This window comes from Portunus trituberculatus, chromosome 33, assembly GCF_017591435.1.
Source record: "Portunus trituberculatus isolate SZX2019 chromosome 33, ASM1759143v1, whole genome shotgun sequence".
Lineage (NCBI taxonomy): Eukaryota > Metazoa > Arthropoda > Malacostraca > Decapoda > Portunidae > Portunus > Portunus trituberculatus.
The window spans coordinates 2,773,047-2,791,052 of NC_059287.1; the positions used below are offsets into that span (position 1 = coordinate 2,773,047).

Sequence of the window (18,006 nt, forward strand, 5' to 3'; positions counted from 1 at the left end):
TGAACAGAGATTAACTGGGAGTATAGTTTAATAAAAAGTTGTGCTGAGAGAGTTGGTTGTGGTGGTTGTGCTTATATGAAGGAATGTGGAGGGAGTGTGAAGGAGTAATAGGTAGTGGTTGTACAGAAAGGTATTATAATGTAGGTACTGCAAGCTTAACCCCTTCAGTACCATGATGCGTTTCCATATTCATTCTGCTTACTATTTAGTGATCTTATACAGATTCAGAAACTAATGTGGGGGATTGAAATAGTGAAGACTGTGGCCATTAATCTTGTGACCTCCATAGACCCTTCGAAATGTAAATAAAATCGTCTAATCACACCAACAATTCATGATAAAAAAATGCGTTCCAGTACTGAAGGGGTTAATGTTTCTACTAGTTTGCTTACAAGGAAAAATGAAGATGTATTTAGGGGACCTTGCTTGTCTGGAAGATGTTACAATTGCACTGCATGGTTACTAATGTTTCTACTTAGTTCCGGTTCATATGTTATCTTGGTCGGTGAAGCATTATGAATCTGTAAATATCGAAAAGAAGCATAATGAAGATATAATGAAGTTAATAAAGGGTTCAGTTTGTTTATATGAGCTTCTTGTTCTTGTGTATTTCAGCATCTTAACCCCTTCAGTACTGGGACGTATTTTTATCTTAAGTTTGGGCATGATTACACGATTTTATTAACATTAGGAAGAGTCTATGGAGGTCAAAAGATTAATGGCAAGAGTCTTCACTATTTCAATCCCCATATAAGTTTCTAAACCAGCATAAAATCGCCAAATAGTAACGAGAATGAATATGAAAACGCATCCTGGTTCTGAAGAGATTAATCTTTGAATAGTAAGGCATTCAAATAAGAAATCTGGAAGTAATAAAAAAAAAAAGTAAGAGTTGAATATTCAGAAGAAAAATCAATATAAAAACTGAATGCAGGAGTTCTCAGCTTGATTACTTACGCACCTCATTGAACGACCTGTGTTAAATTACTTTCATTACAGTAAGAAGTGAAACCGTGCGTGATTTTTGGTAGGAACTAGTGTGAGATGAGGATGCATTTCGTTTCATTTTGTCTGTGTGTTATTTTCTGTCCGTGAAAGGAAATAAAATTGAGAAGAAAACAAGCTCTCGGTGCTGCACCCGAAAAGAAACAGGAGAAAAGCAGGAGGAAAGTGCCAATTTAAATTCCTTCGTGTCTTGACAGTTCTCATTCAAACACTTCTTTTCTGCTTCTCATGAGAGGTAAAGACAACGCGTGGCGGCAAACTAGTAAGAGACACATGATAAGATTCTCGACATATCACTAAAATACATAAAAAAAACACCCACTCCTTTTCTGCTTCTCATGAGAGGTAAAGGCAACGCGTGGCGGCAGCAAATAACAAGAGACACGTAATAAAATTCTCAACAAATCACTAAAATACACGATAAAAAAACAAGAAAACCACAGCAAATCAGTGCATAACATTTTATCCACACAAAAAAATTATAGAAGTACTGAAAATTATCAATGGTTTCTTTTCTTAATAATTTCTTCGTTCCATCCTCTGGTATTTAGTGAAGGATTGTAGACAAGACAAGGAGGGATAGAAGATGAAGAAAAAGTTGAAGGTTTCCACTGCGCCTTCCCACCTGGGGTAATTAAGCACACCTGTGATAGTTAAAAGGGTACGAAGGCAATTACTTTTACCTTCTCTTACCTGTGTTTTGTAATTGTGTTCTCTCCTTTGTTCATCGCCAACCGCGTGAAATAACAGTACAGTAACTTTACGCTATTTAACTCTCTCTCTCTCTCTCTCTCTCTCTCTCTCTCTCTCTCTCTCTCTCTCTCTCTCTCTCTCTCTCTCTCTCTCTCTCTCTCTCTCTCTCTCTCTCTCTCTCTCTCTCTCTCTCTCTCTCTCTCTCTCTCTCTCTCTCTCTCTCTCTCTCTCTTCTAATTCTAGTCACGTGGCATGCAAAAAAACATATAATCACTTGATCCACACGCACACACACACACACACGCACACACGCACACACACACACACACACACACACACACACACACACACACACACACACACACACACACACACACACACACACACACATACCGTTTTCCCACCCTTCCATTTTCAATTCTCGTGAAATGTAATAGCTTTGTCCACTTTCTCCTTTACCCTCTCTCCTTTCCTCTCTCTCTCTCTCTCTCTCTCTCTCTCTCTCTCTCTCTCTCTCTCTCTCTCTCTCTCTCTCTCTCTCTCTCTCTCTCTCTCTCTCTCTCTCTCTCTCTCTCTCTCTCTCTCTCTCTCTCTCTCTCTCTCTCTCCTCCTTTCATTTCTTCTCATAATTCTCTTTACTTATTTATTCCCTCTGTTCGCTTTTCTTCTCCATTTATTCTGTTTCCTCCTTCCTCATCTCTCTCTCTCTCTCTCTCTCTCTCTCTCTCTCTCTCTCTCTCTCTCTCTCTCTCTCTCTCTCTCTCTCTCTCTCTCTCTCTCTCTCTCTCTCTCTCTTTCTACCTTCTCTCTCTCTTTTACTTTCTCCTTCCTTTCAGTTTATTTATTCATTCCACTCTTATCGCGACTTCTTCTCCTCCTAGTCTCTTCCACACACACGCACACACCTGACGCTGCCACGGACAAAGGCTGCACGTGGCCGGGAGTCTTCTTGTCCTTGGGTGTAAAGAATTTGAAGACGGCCGCAAACCCCATGCCCTCGAATTTGTGGTTGCTTCTGAAGGTTACTCGCAGGAAGGACCCCTCGGACTCCACTGCCTGACGAAGGGGAAGAAGCAGCGGTGAGAGGAAATGAACAGAGGGGACGTGTGGAAATTGCGTTCAAGTAAATTGTGTCTAAGTTTAATTCCTTCCGCGTAAATTGCATTGAGGTAAATTGCAAGTGAGGAGATTTTAAAGAGAAAGTTCCTGGTTGAAGGTCGTTGGATTTAACTTAACGTAACATTCATGAACGTAACTTAAGCTAACCTAACCTAACCTAACTTAACCTAACCAAACCTAACTTAATTTAACCTAACCTAACCTAACCTGACACAAGCCGACGAAACTTAATTTACCCTAATCTAATTCTTCATCAGTCTTTAAAGGAACTACCGTTTTAAGTGTATTTTTTTTTATCTGTATTTATTTTTTTACCCTTGGCTAGTTTCTCTCTTGCATAAAAAAATAACCTAACCTAACCTAACCCAACTTGACCTAACATAACTTAACCTGATTTAACCAAACCTAACTTAATCAAACTAAACCAAACCCAAACCTAACCTAACCTAACCTGATCCAATCTAACCTAACCTAACCTAACCTAACCCAAACCCAAACATAACCTAACCTAACCTAATCTAACTTGACCTAACCTAAGCTAACCTTCACTAACTTCACCTAACCAAAGCTACCATGTCCTAACGTAACCTAAACTGACCTAATATAACACAACTTAGCATGATCTGACCTAAGCTAACCTAACTTAACCTAATCTAACTAGACGTAACTTAAGCTAACCCTCACTAATTTCACCTAACATGTCCTAACGTAACCTAAACTGACCTGATATGACACAACTTAGCATGGTCTGACCTAACCTAACTTATTACCTAACCTAGTGCATCATGCGAATAAAAAAACTGAAAAAATAAAGAGGTCATGATAAAAAAGAGTAATTTCGTACAGTATGTCATTCTAAATTTGCTTCCTCGTAAAGAATATTGATTTGAAACTATATAGGAAGAGATTCAATTCCTTTTTGTTTTCACTAACCAAACTCTTTACCTATTGTTTTCACGTATTCCTCTTCTTTTTCCCAACTGTCTCTCTCTCTCTCTCTCTCTCTCTCTCTCTCTCTCTCTCTCTCTCTCTCTCTCTCTCTCTCTCTCTCTCTCTCTCTCTCTCTCACCCTTGTAGAATTTCCCTTTTGTCCTCTCCCTCCTCTCTTTCGCTACTATCCTCTCTCTCTTTCTCTCTTCCCTTTCTATCTCGAAAAACACTACTCCTTTTTTTCACCTATCTGTCATCCCTCTCTCTCCGTCTTTAAATAGTTCACTTGTCTGTCCCTCCTGTCTTACAACCTCTTCAGTCTTTCTTCAGCCTATAATATTAATAAGAGTAGGAAGAAGGTACCTTAGGAGCGAAGCGTCCACATCTCCGCGGTAGCACGTATTCATGTTCCCCCGGGTGGCTGCTAAACTCCACGAAGTCACTGTCGCTGTCTAAGGAGCACCTGGAGAGGAAGGAAGCGTGGGAAGGAGTGAGTGAGGGAGGAAGGCCATTGTGGGACGGAGGAAAGGATGAAAGTAAAGACAGGTGGAGGGAAACAGGAAGGCAGTGTTGGAGGCAGGGAAGGACGAAGGAAGGGAGTGAGGTAAGAAGGAATGAATGTAGGGAAGGAGGAAGAATAGGAGATATGGTAAGAGAGAAGGCTTTAGCGAGGAAGAGAAGAGGAGAGGGAGATAAGAATAGAAGGAAGAGGAAGAGGAAGAGAAAGATATGTTAGGAGGAAGCCAGGAACGGACGTACGGATAAGAAGAAGGGAGGAAGGGAGAAAGGAAATGAGGAAAGGAAGGGAAGGAGGAAGTGAGGGAGAGGAGAGGCGAGGGTGGGTGTGGGAGGGAAGGAGGGAGGGAGAGTGGAGATGGTAAGGTAGGAAGGTGGAGACAGTGTTATCAAGTCACTAATTAAAGACATTACCTGGGGCTGTCTACCTGGCTCGCGTGAAGCACCGGTCTGACCACACGTGTCCCTTCCTAACTAGACAGGCAGACAGAGATAAACGGATAGATTGAGAAAGTTATAAATAGATAGATAGATAGAAAGATAGATAGATAGACAAATAGAGAAAGTTATAGATAGATAGATAGCTAGATAGATAGATAGATATACAGATAGATAAATGGATACAGTTATAGATAGATAGATAGATAGACAGATAGATAGATAGATAGATAGATAGGTAGATAAATTGATTAACTTATAAACAGATGAACAGGCAGATAGTCAGACAGACAGACAGACAAACAGACAGATAGATTGACAGATAAATAAATAGCTTAAGAAAATGAGTGAAGTAAGAAGATGCAGGGACAGAGATAGACAAACAGGCAAATTGATAGATGAAGAGATAGACAAACATAGAACCGGACAAACACACATACAGCTACAATTAACACAGGAAAAAAAAAAAATCACAACTCAAACAAGACTCGTAATCTGTATACTTACGGCGCCACACCCTCCACGTCCAGGAACTTAAAATCCAGCCTGAGTCTTTGATCGCTGCGGCCGTGGAAGACGTAATGGCAGACAGTGTTCCTCGGGTACTTGCCTGCAGGGGGCGGTGAAGAAGGTGATGGAGATGTATTTTAACCCTCACTGCGGTATGTGCAACAATTCACAGCACTAAAAGCAATGTATAGGGTATTTATAGGTATCCAGAAGAAGGGAGAGGGTAAAGAATGATAAATCTTGCAATTTCTAACCAGTATAGTGTTTAGAGGTGGCTGTGGAACAAGGAAACTGTATTTCTAACTTCCTATGACTTGATTTCATTTAATCCCTTCAGTACCATGACGCGTTCCCCTATTCATTCTGCTTGCTATTTTGGTGATTTTATACAGCTTCAGAAACTTATGTGGGGGATTAAAATAGTGAAGACTCTGGCCAGTAAACTTCTGACCTCCATACACCGTCCCTAATGTCAATAAAATACTCTAATCGCCTAATCGCACACAAATCTCAAGGTCAAAATGTGTGATAGTACTGAAGGGGTTAAGAAGGAAATTTCGAGACATTTATCCCTTTCCTTTGGCTAACTCGGACCTGTAACGGAACTGGCAACTAAGTGGGTCTTTTTTTAATCTTTTGTTGCCCTTGTCCAGCTTTCCCCTCTCACATAAAGAAAGAGTGGTTAGTAATCAAAGAAAGATACGTCAGATTGTGGTGGAAGGAATGACTTAACTTCTATATATGGATTTTATTATTTTTTACTGAAGCAATTTACGTTGATAAGTAAAAAAATAACATGTCAACATATTTAACTGCCCAACGTATTTTACAACACTTTATCTCATTCTCTATTCTGAAACGTTCTGGCGTCACATCTCGACTAAATTTAGGTCTTTAGTAATGGTGAATTTTGAGGAAGTGTTCATGATTCAATTACTAAATGGATCAGACTTCCAGTGTATTTTTCAACACTTTATCTCATTCCTTATTCTGAAACGTTCTGGCATCACATCGGTTAAATGTAGGTTTTTTGTAATGAATTTTAAGGAAGTTTTCGTGATTCAACTGCAAGATGGATCAGACTCCAGCGTATTTTTCAACACTTTATCTCATTCCCTATTCTGAAACGTTCTGGATCACATATCGATTAAATTTGTGTCTTTGATATAATTTTGAGGAAGTTTTCATGGTTCAACTACTAAATGGATCAGACTCTATGTACGTAGCTAGTAAGACAAAACTGAAAAAATAAAGGGCTCATGATAGCGAAGAGTAGTATCGTACAGTATGTCATTCAAAACTACTAATTTTCGTGGCCTTTGAAAACAATCCTACAAAACTCTAAAGCGTTTCGGAATATGACCATTTTCAATCTTCAGTTCCTTATCTACTTTACATTCTTTTACCACTTCTAAATTTCCATAATGATGCTTTACATTCCTATCTTGTTTACATTCTTTTACCACTCATGGGGAGAGATGAGGGAATGTGGTAAGAGCTAGCAGAGAACTTATACTGTTGACGATTCATGACACATTGGGATAGTAGGGGTGGGTGTCAAATACACTGTGGCAAACTTTCATAATGATACGAGTGTTCGTTACAAAGTTATTCAGAAAAAAAACATGACCTCAAACTCTCTGAAACGCTTAGTAGTGGAGAAACATTGCAGGTGAGGAGTGTGAAGATAACAAAATAAACTGAACAACTCATACGAACACGTTTTCTATTGATATTTTAGGGAGGGACGATAATTAATGTATTTTTAAGTGAAGAATATAGCTAAATTAAACAACTTATAAGTAACTACTAAGTAACACGTTATTTAGCAAGGATAGAACCAGAAATAATGGGTTTGGGCTTGAGAAATTCAGGTTTACGAAAGAAATGGGAAAGAACTGGTTCCTTAAAAAGTGGTTGATGAATGGAACGATCTCAATAATCAGGTTTTTATTGTTGAATTAATAGAGAGCTTTGAAAGAAGATTAGACAAATGTATCGATGGGATTGATAGATGGAATTGAGTAGCTTTGCTCATACAGGGACTACCACGTATAGGCCTGACAGTCTCTTGCAGCTCAACTTCTTATGTGTTTATGTTCTTATTGGCATTTTAAGGAAGGACAATAACCAATGTATGTTTCAGTTACCGCAGCTCTCGGCTCTCCTCTGCATAGCTCCTGAACGATAACCAATGTATTTTTTAGTTACCGCAGTTTTTTGGCTCTCCTCTGCTTAGATTTTGAACGATAATCAATGTATTTTATAATTACCGCAGTTCTCGGCTCTCCTCTGCTTAGATCTTGAACGATAATCACTGTATTTTTTAGTTACCGCAGTTCTCGGCTTTCCTCTGCATAGCTCCTGAAACAAACGTATACTCACCTCCTGGGTTGGGGCTGTGGATCTCTCCGCTTGGGTACTCAGTGGAATTGAACTCGAAGGTGCAGGGGTGGTGAGGCAGCTGGCGGCCAGACGTCAATCCAAAATCTATTGGAAAGAGGTATAGTAAATGATATTCACTTGTAGAGGACGGAAAGAATCAGTGAGTGTAATATTTTCAATTTGATAGATGAAAGACTGTGTATGTCGGAAGAAAAGGAGGAAATTGAAAATAATAAGGCAGAACGGAGAAGTAAAATGTTCGTTCAATAAGACGCTCCCAGAAAGATTTTAGCGAAGATTCCTTAAAAAGTTAACATGTCTGGTTTTAAAAGTGTCTTGATGCTCCTTTTCAATCAGTTCAAGTCGTAGGAAGGAGGAAAAAAACAGAAACACATATGAACCAACCACACTGGAGCGTACACGATATTGTGGCTCCTTCTCCACTTTCTTAATCAATCAATCAACGTGAATGTATAAGGAAACCCGGATGTGTTCTCTCCACCACACCTTCCCGTCCAATTTCCGTCACATTGGGGAGGAAGAGAGCACGTCAGAAACAAGGAATGGATGACCTAAGAAGTGATACGAAAAAAAAAAACACGGCACAAGATAAAAAAGAAAGAATACTAAAGGGTTCCAGAGACAGATGACTATAAAACAAAATTAGTGATGTTATAAGGAGAAAGAAAGCAAGGCAGAAGCAAAAGAGTGGACAACTTAGAAGCGATTAAAAAGCAAAACACCCACAAAAGGAAGAAAAGGAATAAATATAAAGGAATTCTAGAGATATATGAAAATAGAACTAAAATTAGTCCCTTACGATGTTTTTGGGGAGAAAGAAAGCAAGGCAGAAGCAAGGAGTGGGCAACTTAAAAGCGATGAAAAGCAAAACACCGTACTAAAGGAAGAAAAGGAAAGAATATAAAGGAATTCCAGAGACAGATGAGAATACAAGCAAAATTAATCCTTTGTGATGTTTTAAGGAGAAAGAAAACAAGTCAGAAGCAAGAAATGGACGACTTAAAAAGTGATACAAATAAAAGCAAACAAAAAAAAAAGAAACAGAACATGCTGCAAATAGGAAAAAAAAGAAAGAATAATAAAAAGTTAAAGAGATAGATTGTAATAAAAGTCCCTCGTGAGGATTAAGGGAGAAAAAAAGCAAGTCAGTAGCAAGGAATGGACGACTTAAGAAGTGATACAAACACACACACACACACACACACACACACACACACACACACACACACACACACACACACACACACACCACGAAACGAAAAAAAAAGGGAAAGAATACTAAAGACTTCCAAAGACAGACTGAAATAGAAACCAATTAGTCCTTCTGGAGCTTTTGTAAGGAGACTGTCTGCAGATCAGGGACTAAAAATAGAGAGAGAACACAAAGCACAGTGAAGGAGACTGAGTGACTTTTGACTGTGATTGTACTTGTGATCAATATTCATGACGTTTTGTGAGGTGGAAGAAGAAGAATGAGGCCAAGGAGGAGGATGCAGAGGAGGAGGAAGAGGAAGAGAAGAGATAACTGGTGTACAAGAGGAGGAGGTGACGGTCGATATTGAGGGAGTCTTAAAAGCGGAAGAAAGAGATAACTGATAAGAGGAGACTCATGTTTTGGAAGGACGAAGGAGTAGAAGAGTGAAAGAAGACGAGCTTACGAGAGAGAAGATTGCAAGGTACGAATTAGGAAGAGAAATAGGGAAGAGTAAAGGAGAGATCAAAAAAACGGAAAGAGAAGATGAAATAAAAAGAAAAATGGTGTTTGAAGGAAAAGGAAGAATAACAAAGAAATCAAGGAAGGAAAACAGGAAGAAGATAAAAAAAAAGTGAAAAATAGAGAAAATTGCAAGTTACGAATTAGGAAATGAAATAGGGAAGAGTAAAAAAAAAAAGAGAGGTAAAAGAAAACGGAAAGAGAAGACAAGAAAATAAAAAGAAAAATAGTGTTTGAAGGAGGAGGAAAATAAAGGCAAAAAATAGTAAAAAAAAAAAAAAAAAATGGTGCTTGAAGGAAAAGGAAAAATAACATAAACAAATCAAGGAAGAAAAATAAGAAGAGAAAAAAGAAAAATAAAGAATGCAATGAAAAATGAAAAAAAAAAGGAATTACTAATGAATCAACGTATCTTTTTGTATCATTAACATTCTAGTACATCATTTAATATTACCTTTCATCTCTCTCTCTCTCTCTCTCTCTCTCTCTCTCTCTCTCTCTCTCTCTCTCTCTCTCTCTCTCTCTCTCTCTTCGTCTATGCCTCCGTCAGGTTAAAAACTCCCCTCAGAACCATCGAACTACATCCCTTCCTCGTATTTTCACCTTTAATACACATGGCGAGAGAAAAAGGTCAGTATACTCATGCGTGAACGAGAGAGAGAGAGAGAGAGAGAGAGAGAGAGAGAGAGAGAGAGAGAGAGAGAGAGAGAGAGAGAGAGAGAGAGAGAGAGAGAGAGAGAATATGACGAGAACAGATGAATAGGAATAAAAAACGAGAGAAAAAATTGAATATGCACATGGGTGGAAGATAAAGAAGTCACACACACACACACACACACACACACACACACACACACACACCAAAACGAGAGAGAGAGAGAGAGAGAGAGAGAGAGAGAGAGTGTGTGTGTGTGTGTGTGTGTGTGTGTGTGTGTGTGTGTACCGCCTCATCAAGTTTACGAATTGAGGTAAAAAAAAAAAAAAAAAAAAAGAAAAATGAGAAAATAAAAGTCGAGGTGTAAATCAAGGAGTTTCAGTTTTCATTTTAAGTTTTTCGTGTTGGTGCAAGGCGGGAGAAGTTTAGTCAGCCCTGCAGCCTAACCAGCCCTGGCTCTACTGGCTGCCTGGTGATTCTTAGGGCTTAGGAAGGTCAGATTTATGTACCCTGGAGATTAAAGCTACACACACACACACACACACACACACACACACACACACACACACACACACACACACACACACCGAGTAGTCTGCAAAAACCAAGTGGTAGAGATGAGGAATGTTGTAATTAGCAGCACAAAACTTCATTCTTTTTGTCACTGGTATGATTATTCTGTCCTCAATAATGCAAGTGCCGCCGTGGTACAGTGGAACCATGCGTGCTTTGGGGTCCGAGGGGTCTCTAAGCGCACGGGTTCGAATCCTGACCACGGTCCGAGTGTATGTTGGGGTTCCTGAGACAGGGCAACGGTTTCCTAGCGGATGGGCTTTGAGATAGGAGGTACCACAAAAAATATCTCATTTAACCCATAAATTTCCGTGAAAAGCCCATATGGTATAAATGAAAAAAAAGGATGTTTGAAGGATTGCTCTGGAAGGACTGGGGAATGTTAGTAAGGGTTTGAGGAGTGTTAGGGAAATGTTTAGAGAAATATTAGGGAAAGCTTAATGAATGTTAGGGAAAGTTTGAAGATTATTAAGGAAAGGTTTAGGAAAATATTAGAGAAAGTTTGAGGAATGTTAGTTAAGAAATAGAGAGAATGTTAGCTAGTTTTATGAATGTGAGGCAAAATTTGAGGAATGTCAGGGAAAATTTGAGAGAGAGAGAGAGAGAGAGAGAGAGAGAGAGAGAGAGAGAGAGTGTGTGTGTGTGTGTGTGTGTGTGTGTGTGTGTGATTCACTGTTTGATCTGCTGCAGTCTCTGACGAGACAGCCAGACATTACCCTATGGAACGAGCTCAGAGCTCATTATTTCCGATCTTCGGATAGGCCTGAGACCAGGCACACACCACACACTGGGACAACAAGGTCACAACTCGATTTACATCCCGTACCTACTCACTGCTAGGTGAACAGGGGCTACACGTGAAAGGAGACACACCCAAATATCTCCACCTGGCCGGGGAATCGAACCCCGGTCCTCTGGCTTGTGAAGCCAGCGCTCTAACCACTGAGCTACCGTGTGTGTGTGTGTGTGTGTGTGTGTGTGTGTGTGTGTGTGTGTGTGTGTGGAGAGTTAACACAGGTAAGTAAACGCACCTCTGAGAAACGTGTAGATGGCGCGGTAACCAGTGACATGAGGACCCGAGGTTAAGCTTCTAAAGACGAGGCTGAGAAAGGACCCGGAGGACATGATGGGCAGAGGGTTCCCGACGCCGCAGAAAGTCCCCAGCTTGCTTGTGGGACTCTCGCTCACCGTCAGGGAGTCCATTACCTCACAGCTGATAGGGTGAGGCCAGGTACATAGTTAGAGAATAGGTGAATAGGTCTTGCGTGTTATTTCAGGCTGTCAGTTGATTAATTGCATAGAAAATAGGTGAATAGGTCTTGCATGTTTGTTTAGGCTGTTAGTTGATTAATTGCATAGAGAATAGGTGAATAGGTCGTGCGTGTTTGTTTAGGCTGTCAGTTGATTAATTACATAGAGAATAGGTGAATAGTTCTTGCTTCTTTTGTTTAGTGTCTTATTTGATTAATTTCGTAGTTTGGTGACTAGGTAATTACTGCTTTGCTTCTTTGTTTAGGCTGTCAGTTGAATAATTATACAGTTAGAGAATAGGTGAATAATCCTTGCTTGTTTAGGCTCTTAGTTGATTAATTACGTGGTTAAGTGACTAGTGATTACTGCCATGCTTCTTTATTGAGGCTGTTAGTTGGTTAATTAGTCACAAAGTTAATTAGATTCATCGTTAGTGGGGTTCCTAAGTTTGTTAGTTAGATAGGTAGTTAACTATAATGGTAAAGTAAATAGGTAACCGGGAAGCTGGAGAATGAAAAAAGAAAGATATTGTAGTTTCTACCTTAAAGATTGGAGGTGGTAATGGAGCAAGTAAAAATATGTCAGAGTGAATCAGGGAAAGAAATAGAAAATAACAATGAAATACTTTAGTGCTGTTCTGCTTGGCTTACTTTCTGTGGGAGGAGTTGAAAAAATATCTCAGAGTGAATGGTAATCAGGGAGAGATGTAGCAAACAACAGTCAAGGGGTTACAGATATATTAGTGCTGCTGTGCATGGCTTACATAAGATCAGCATTTCAAAATTTCCCTTAATGTCAATCAGCATTTGACACATTTTTGTTTATCAAACACGCATTCAGATCGCAGACCTACTGCAGGAGGAGTTGAAAAAATGTCTCAGAGTAAATAGTAATTAGAGAAAGTGGATAAGTTGGTGAGCGTGGGATCGGGCAGGCGTCCATGAGTAGGTTCGAGTCCCATCCCTTTGCCATTTGTCGAGTGGTTTAAAGTTAGTTACCTACATGTCACCATGATACCCAGGTTCTAGGTGGTTACACCAAAGATGCGCTTGGGTGGTGATATGGGCCCTTACATGGGTACCACTATAAATAAAATTGCCTGCGCCACTAATAGGTGGAAACTAAACAGCGCTTCCTATACTCTTCAAGTTACCTACAGGTGCTATAGGCCATGACGTAAAAAAAAAAAAAAAGAGCTAGCTGTCAAGGCCTCAAGGGGTTACAAATAAATAAATGCTGTTGTACCTGGCTTACTTTCTGTGGGAGAGGTTGAAAAAATGTCTCAGAGTAAACAGTAATTAGAGAAAGATGTGTAGCAATCACAAATAACAACTGGCTCTATGGGTTTGTCGAGTGCATAGTATTTAAAGAAAGATGTACATTAAGGGTTACAAATATTTGTTGCCTGACTTACTTTCTGTGCGAGTAAACAGTAATTAGAGAAAGGTGTAGCAAATAACAGTCAGGGTGCGAATACATTAGGGCTATTTTGCCTGACTTACTTTCTGTGCGAGGAGTTGAGCGGGTGGTAGAGGTAAAAGTGCGTGAAGCGAAGCCTGATGCGGTGTTGCTGCGGCGCCTTAAGGTCCACGCGGCACTGTAGGCGGGACGGGTAGGGCATGGGGAAGTTAGGGCTGATGAGGGAGCCGTTCATGCCCATCCAGTGGCCGTCCCTGCCCCGCCACGCCTCCATCACCTCGTTGCATCCCAAAACTGCCCAGAGAACGCAAGGGAACAATAACCTCATCAATACTGAGACGCTTCCTTGATTTTTGGGTATAATTAGACGATTTTGTTTACATTAGGAAGGGTCAGAAGATTAATGGCAGGAGTCTTTACTATTCTAATCCCCACATAAGTTTCCGAAGCTGTATAAAATCGATGAACTGTAATTAAAATGAATATGAAGGACAATGAAGGACAAGTAAAAAAAAATATGAGTTGCTATTTTTTTCTACGAGTGTGTATATTTTTTCTCATCTTTCCCTCACCTCCTTCCTTTTATTCATCTTCTCTTGACCCTTCTTCCTCCCTCTCATCTTTCTCAGACATCCTTCACCCAATTCTCCTTTATCTCCCTCCCTGACCTCCTCTCTTCACAAGGCTTAAATTGACTTTTCTTATATAATTTTTGTCCATTTCATCTTTTATAACAGAAGAAAGAGCAAATATGGGGATTTTTATTCTCCTTCTTATCTTTCTATTTTCCTTAATTTTTCATATGTTTTCCTCTGAAGTGAAATATAAAGGAAAGAATGAAAATGAAAAGGAAAATTATAATGAAAACACTTAATCTTTTATATATATTCTTCTATTAAGTAAAAATAAAGAAACTAAGAAGATAAAAAGGAATATGATAATGAAAACACATAATCTTTTAATTAAATCTATTCTTCTCTTAAGTAAAAATGAAAGAAGTAAGAAAATAAAGGAAATGATAATGAAAACACTTAATTCTTTATATATGTTTTCTTCTTAAGTAAAAATAAAGAAAAGTAAGAACGTAAAAAGGAAAATGATAATGAAAATACTTAATCCTTTATAAATATTTTCCTCCAAAGTAAAAATAAAGTGTTTTCATTATTTCACACTAGAATATTGGAACTTTCTTTCTTTTTTCCTGCCTTACTTTTCTTTCTGTCAACTTTAATAACAGAAAAAGAACAAATATGAGGATTATTATTTTCCTTTATATCTTCTTATCTTCCTTAATTTTTCATATATATTCTTCAAAGTAAAAATAAAGTGTTTTCTTCCTATTTTCCTGCCTTATTTTTCTATGTCAACTTTTATAACAGAGGAGCAAAATATGAGGACTGTTATTTTCCTTTATATCTTCAAACTTTCCTTAATTTTTCATATATATTCTTCAAAGTAAAAATAAAGTGTTTTTCTTCCTATTTTCCATCTTTATTTTTCTATGTCAACTTTTATAACAGAAGAGCAAATATGAGGACTGTTATTTCCCTTTATATCTTCAAACTTTTTTTAATTTCTCATATATATTCTTCTTCAAAGTAAAAATAAAGTGTTTTCATTATTTCACACTTGGAATATTGAAACTTTTCTTCCTTTACTTCTGTTTTATTATTTTTCTGTCGCGTTTTCTTCATGTCACTACAAAAGATGGCCGGGAGGAGAGTTGGAAGATTAATAGATAAGATTATAAAATGAGATAGTTCAACATTTTTTCATATATAAGAGAGGAAAACTGGCTACTTCGTTGCCAGTCCCCTTGCAGATCCAAAGGAGTTAAGATGAAGAAGACGAAGAAGAAAAAGAAAATGAAGAAGAACAAGAACAAGAACAAGAAGAAGAACAAGAACAAGAACACGAACAAGAACAAAAACAAGAACAAGAAGTAGAAGAAGAACAGGCAAGAGAAGAAGAAGAAGAGGCAAGAGGAGAAGAAGAAGAAGAAGAAGAAGAAGAAGAAGAAGAAGAAGAAGAAGAAGAAGAAGAAGAAGAAGAAGAAGAAGAAGAAGAAGAAGAAGAACAAGAACAAGAACAAGAACAAGAACAAGCAAGAGAAGAAGAAGAAGAAGAAGAAGAAGAAGAAGAAGAAGAACAGGCAAGAGAAGAAGAAGAAGAACAGGCAAGAGAAGAAGAAGAAGAAAAGAAGAAGAAGAAAAAAGAACAGGCAAGAGAAGAAGAAGAAGAACAGGCAAGAGAAGAAGAAGAAGAAAAAGAAGAAGAAGAAGAAGAAGAGCCAAGAGAAGAAGAAGAAAAATAAGATGAAAAGGCAAGAGCAACTGTAACACACACACACACACACACACACACACACACACACACACACACACACACACTCGATTCACACTCGAGAGGGTCCGGGTTCGAATCCCGGAGGCGGGGAGGCAAATGGGCAAGCCTTTTAATGTGTGGCCCCTGTTCACCTAGCAGTAAATAGGTACGGGATGTAACTCGAGGGGTTGTGGCCTCGCTTTCCCGGTGTGTGGAGTGTGTTGTGATCTCAGCCCTACCCGAAGATCGGTCTATGAGTTCTGAGCTCGTTCCGTAATGGGGAAGACTGGCTGGGTGACTAACAGACGACCGAGGTGAATTACACACACACACACACACACACACACACACACACACACACACACACACACACACACACACACACACACGAGGAAGAACGTAATAATGAAGTGGTAATCAGTAACTGTGGTCTCCAGGGATGCGTGACCCGAGGGAGTTAATTTTGAGTGTATGCGTGAGTGAGCGTGATAAAGGTCTCTCTCTCTCTCTCTCTCTCTCTCTCTCTCTCTCTCTCTCTCTCTCTCTCTCTCTCATTCTTTAGAAAAAATGAGAAAAGAGTAAGGTCCTTTTCTCCTTTTCCTCCTCCTCCTCTTCTTCTTCCTCCTCCTCCTCCTCTTCCTCCTCCTCCTCCTCCTCCTCCTCCTCCTCCTCCTCCTCCTCCTCCTCCTCCTCCTCCTCCTCTTCTGCTTTTGACTCAGCTCGCTCATCACAAGGAAGAGGGGTAATAGTAAGAAGAGGAAGAGGAAGAGGAGGAGGAGGAGGAGGAGGAGGAGGAGGAGGAGGAGGAGGAGAGGAGGAGGAGGAGGAGGAGGAGGAGGAGGAGGAGGAGGAGGAAGCAATGCTATATGATATACTTTATTAGAAGGAGGAGGGGAAGAAGAAGAGGAGGAGGAGGAGGAGGAGGATGACGACGAAGAGTAAAGAACAACGTCATATTACCTACTTTATAAGGAAGAGGAAGAGGAAGAGGAGGAGTAGGAAGAAGAAGAAGAAGAAGAAGAAGAAGAAGAAGAAGAAGAAGAAGAAGAAGAAGAAGAAGAGAAAGAGGAGGAGGAAGGCTTTCTATACAGCATAGTTTATAGCTCAAAGTTATGCTGCTTGCCTCCTACGAGTATATTCTGATATTTACCGTCTCTCTCTCTCTCTCTCTCTCTCTCTCTCTCTCTCTCTCTCTCTCTCTCTCTCTCTCTCTCTGCATTATGTACGTATGTAGTGTGTACTATATATTTCTCCATATTTGTATGTATTTATGTATGTATGCATGTGTGTGTGTGTGTGTGTGTGTGTGTGTGTGTGTGTGTGTGTGTGTGTGTGTGTGTGTGTGTAGTTATTTATTCGTCTATATATCTTGTTTATTTGATATATTTTTTACTTTTCTTATTGTTTTATTCATCCACTTTGCTTTGCCTATTTACCTTTTTATTTTTTATCTATCTATCTTTTTTTCACAGCGGGAGTCGAGTTTAATGTAGCGTTGAGGGGGGAAGACCAACCACTACGTTCCTTCCCGCCTCTTATAAGATGAATGTGACAATCCGTGACAGCGAGGGCGGTAAGTACGCATACCCATAATTCCGTTCTGTCTGAGCAAACTATCAAGCCACTCCATGTTTACTCTTTAAGTGTCGCTCTCTACATTGTATCTCATCCGTTGCATAAATATTGTGTGACTGATTGACTGATTGACGTTGTATCTCGCTGGATGCATAAACATCACTCTCATTCAACCTTTTTTTTTAAATGCTTGACAATTTTCTGATTATCTCTCACATTTTATACGTTATTTTATGCACTATGGTCTCTTCAACAGTTTTGTATCCTGAAAAAAGGAGAAAAGTACTTTATTCTCTTCTGTATATGTATATGGAAGCTATTTTCTGCACCCCAATCTCATAAATAGCTTTTTAGTCTAGAATGGATAGAAATAACGCGTTCCATTTGTGTGTCCTTCGAAAAAGTACGCATAGAAATCCTAAATCAAACCTTACATTGTCCACAGTGTTGTATAAGTATCATGAAAAGTCAAGTAAGGTTACCGAGAGTGTCAATCAAACAAAGCTAAGAATCTCAAAGTAAAAAGCCGCTTAAGTCTTCTTGTGTACTTTGCTTCTGTGTCACAATTTCTTTCTCGTAAGTAGTTCTGTAATCTGGAATGGACAAAGGCAACGTGGTCTCTTCATTGTGTGTCTATTGAAGCATTTTTTTTCTTCCTGGAGTGCTCTTAACCCTTGGAATATATGAAATCAGTCTATTGCATCTTAAAATTGTATAGAACACGATTCTCTAGACCGATAATTGTACAAGACACAATACGAAGCTCATCGATTTGAAGACAGCATTCACCTTAGTAAAAGCATGTGATCTCAGCCTAAATTTAAGTATGAGACAGCCATTGGACTCAGAGGATTGACGTTATAAAGAAGGACTAACG

At 39.2% G+C, this 18,006-nt stretch overlaps 1 protein-coding gene across 2 annotated transcripts in view; it reads right to left on the reverse strand.

The window, feature by feature from the left end:
* The window catches only part of LOC123512414 (suppressor of lurcher protein 1-like), a 33,320-nt gene that overhangs the window by 893 nt on the left and 14,421 nt on the right, over positions 1-18,006 (reverse strand). For both annotated transcript variants that reach the window (XM_045268813.1, XM_045268812.1), the window contains 6 exons: positions 13,313-13,523; positions 11,591-11,772; positions 7,597-7,701; positions 5,209-5,311; positions 4,111-4,210; positions 2,604-2,754 (listed from right to left, as the gene is read on the reverse strand). In XM_045268813.1, the coding sequence (XP_045124748.1) occupies positions 2,604-2,754; positions 4,111-4,210; positions 5,209-5,311; positions 7,597-7,701; positions 11,591-11,772; positions 13,313-13,503 (832 nt within the window). In that variant the 5' untranslated portion in view covers positions 13,504-13,523. The remainder of the gene's footprint in view (positions 1-2,603; positions 2,755-4,110; positions 4,211-5,208; positions 5,312-7,596; positions 7,702-11,590; positions 11,773-13,312; positions 13,524-18,006) is intronic.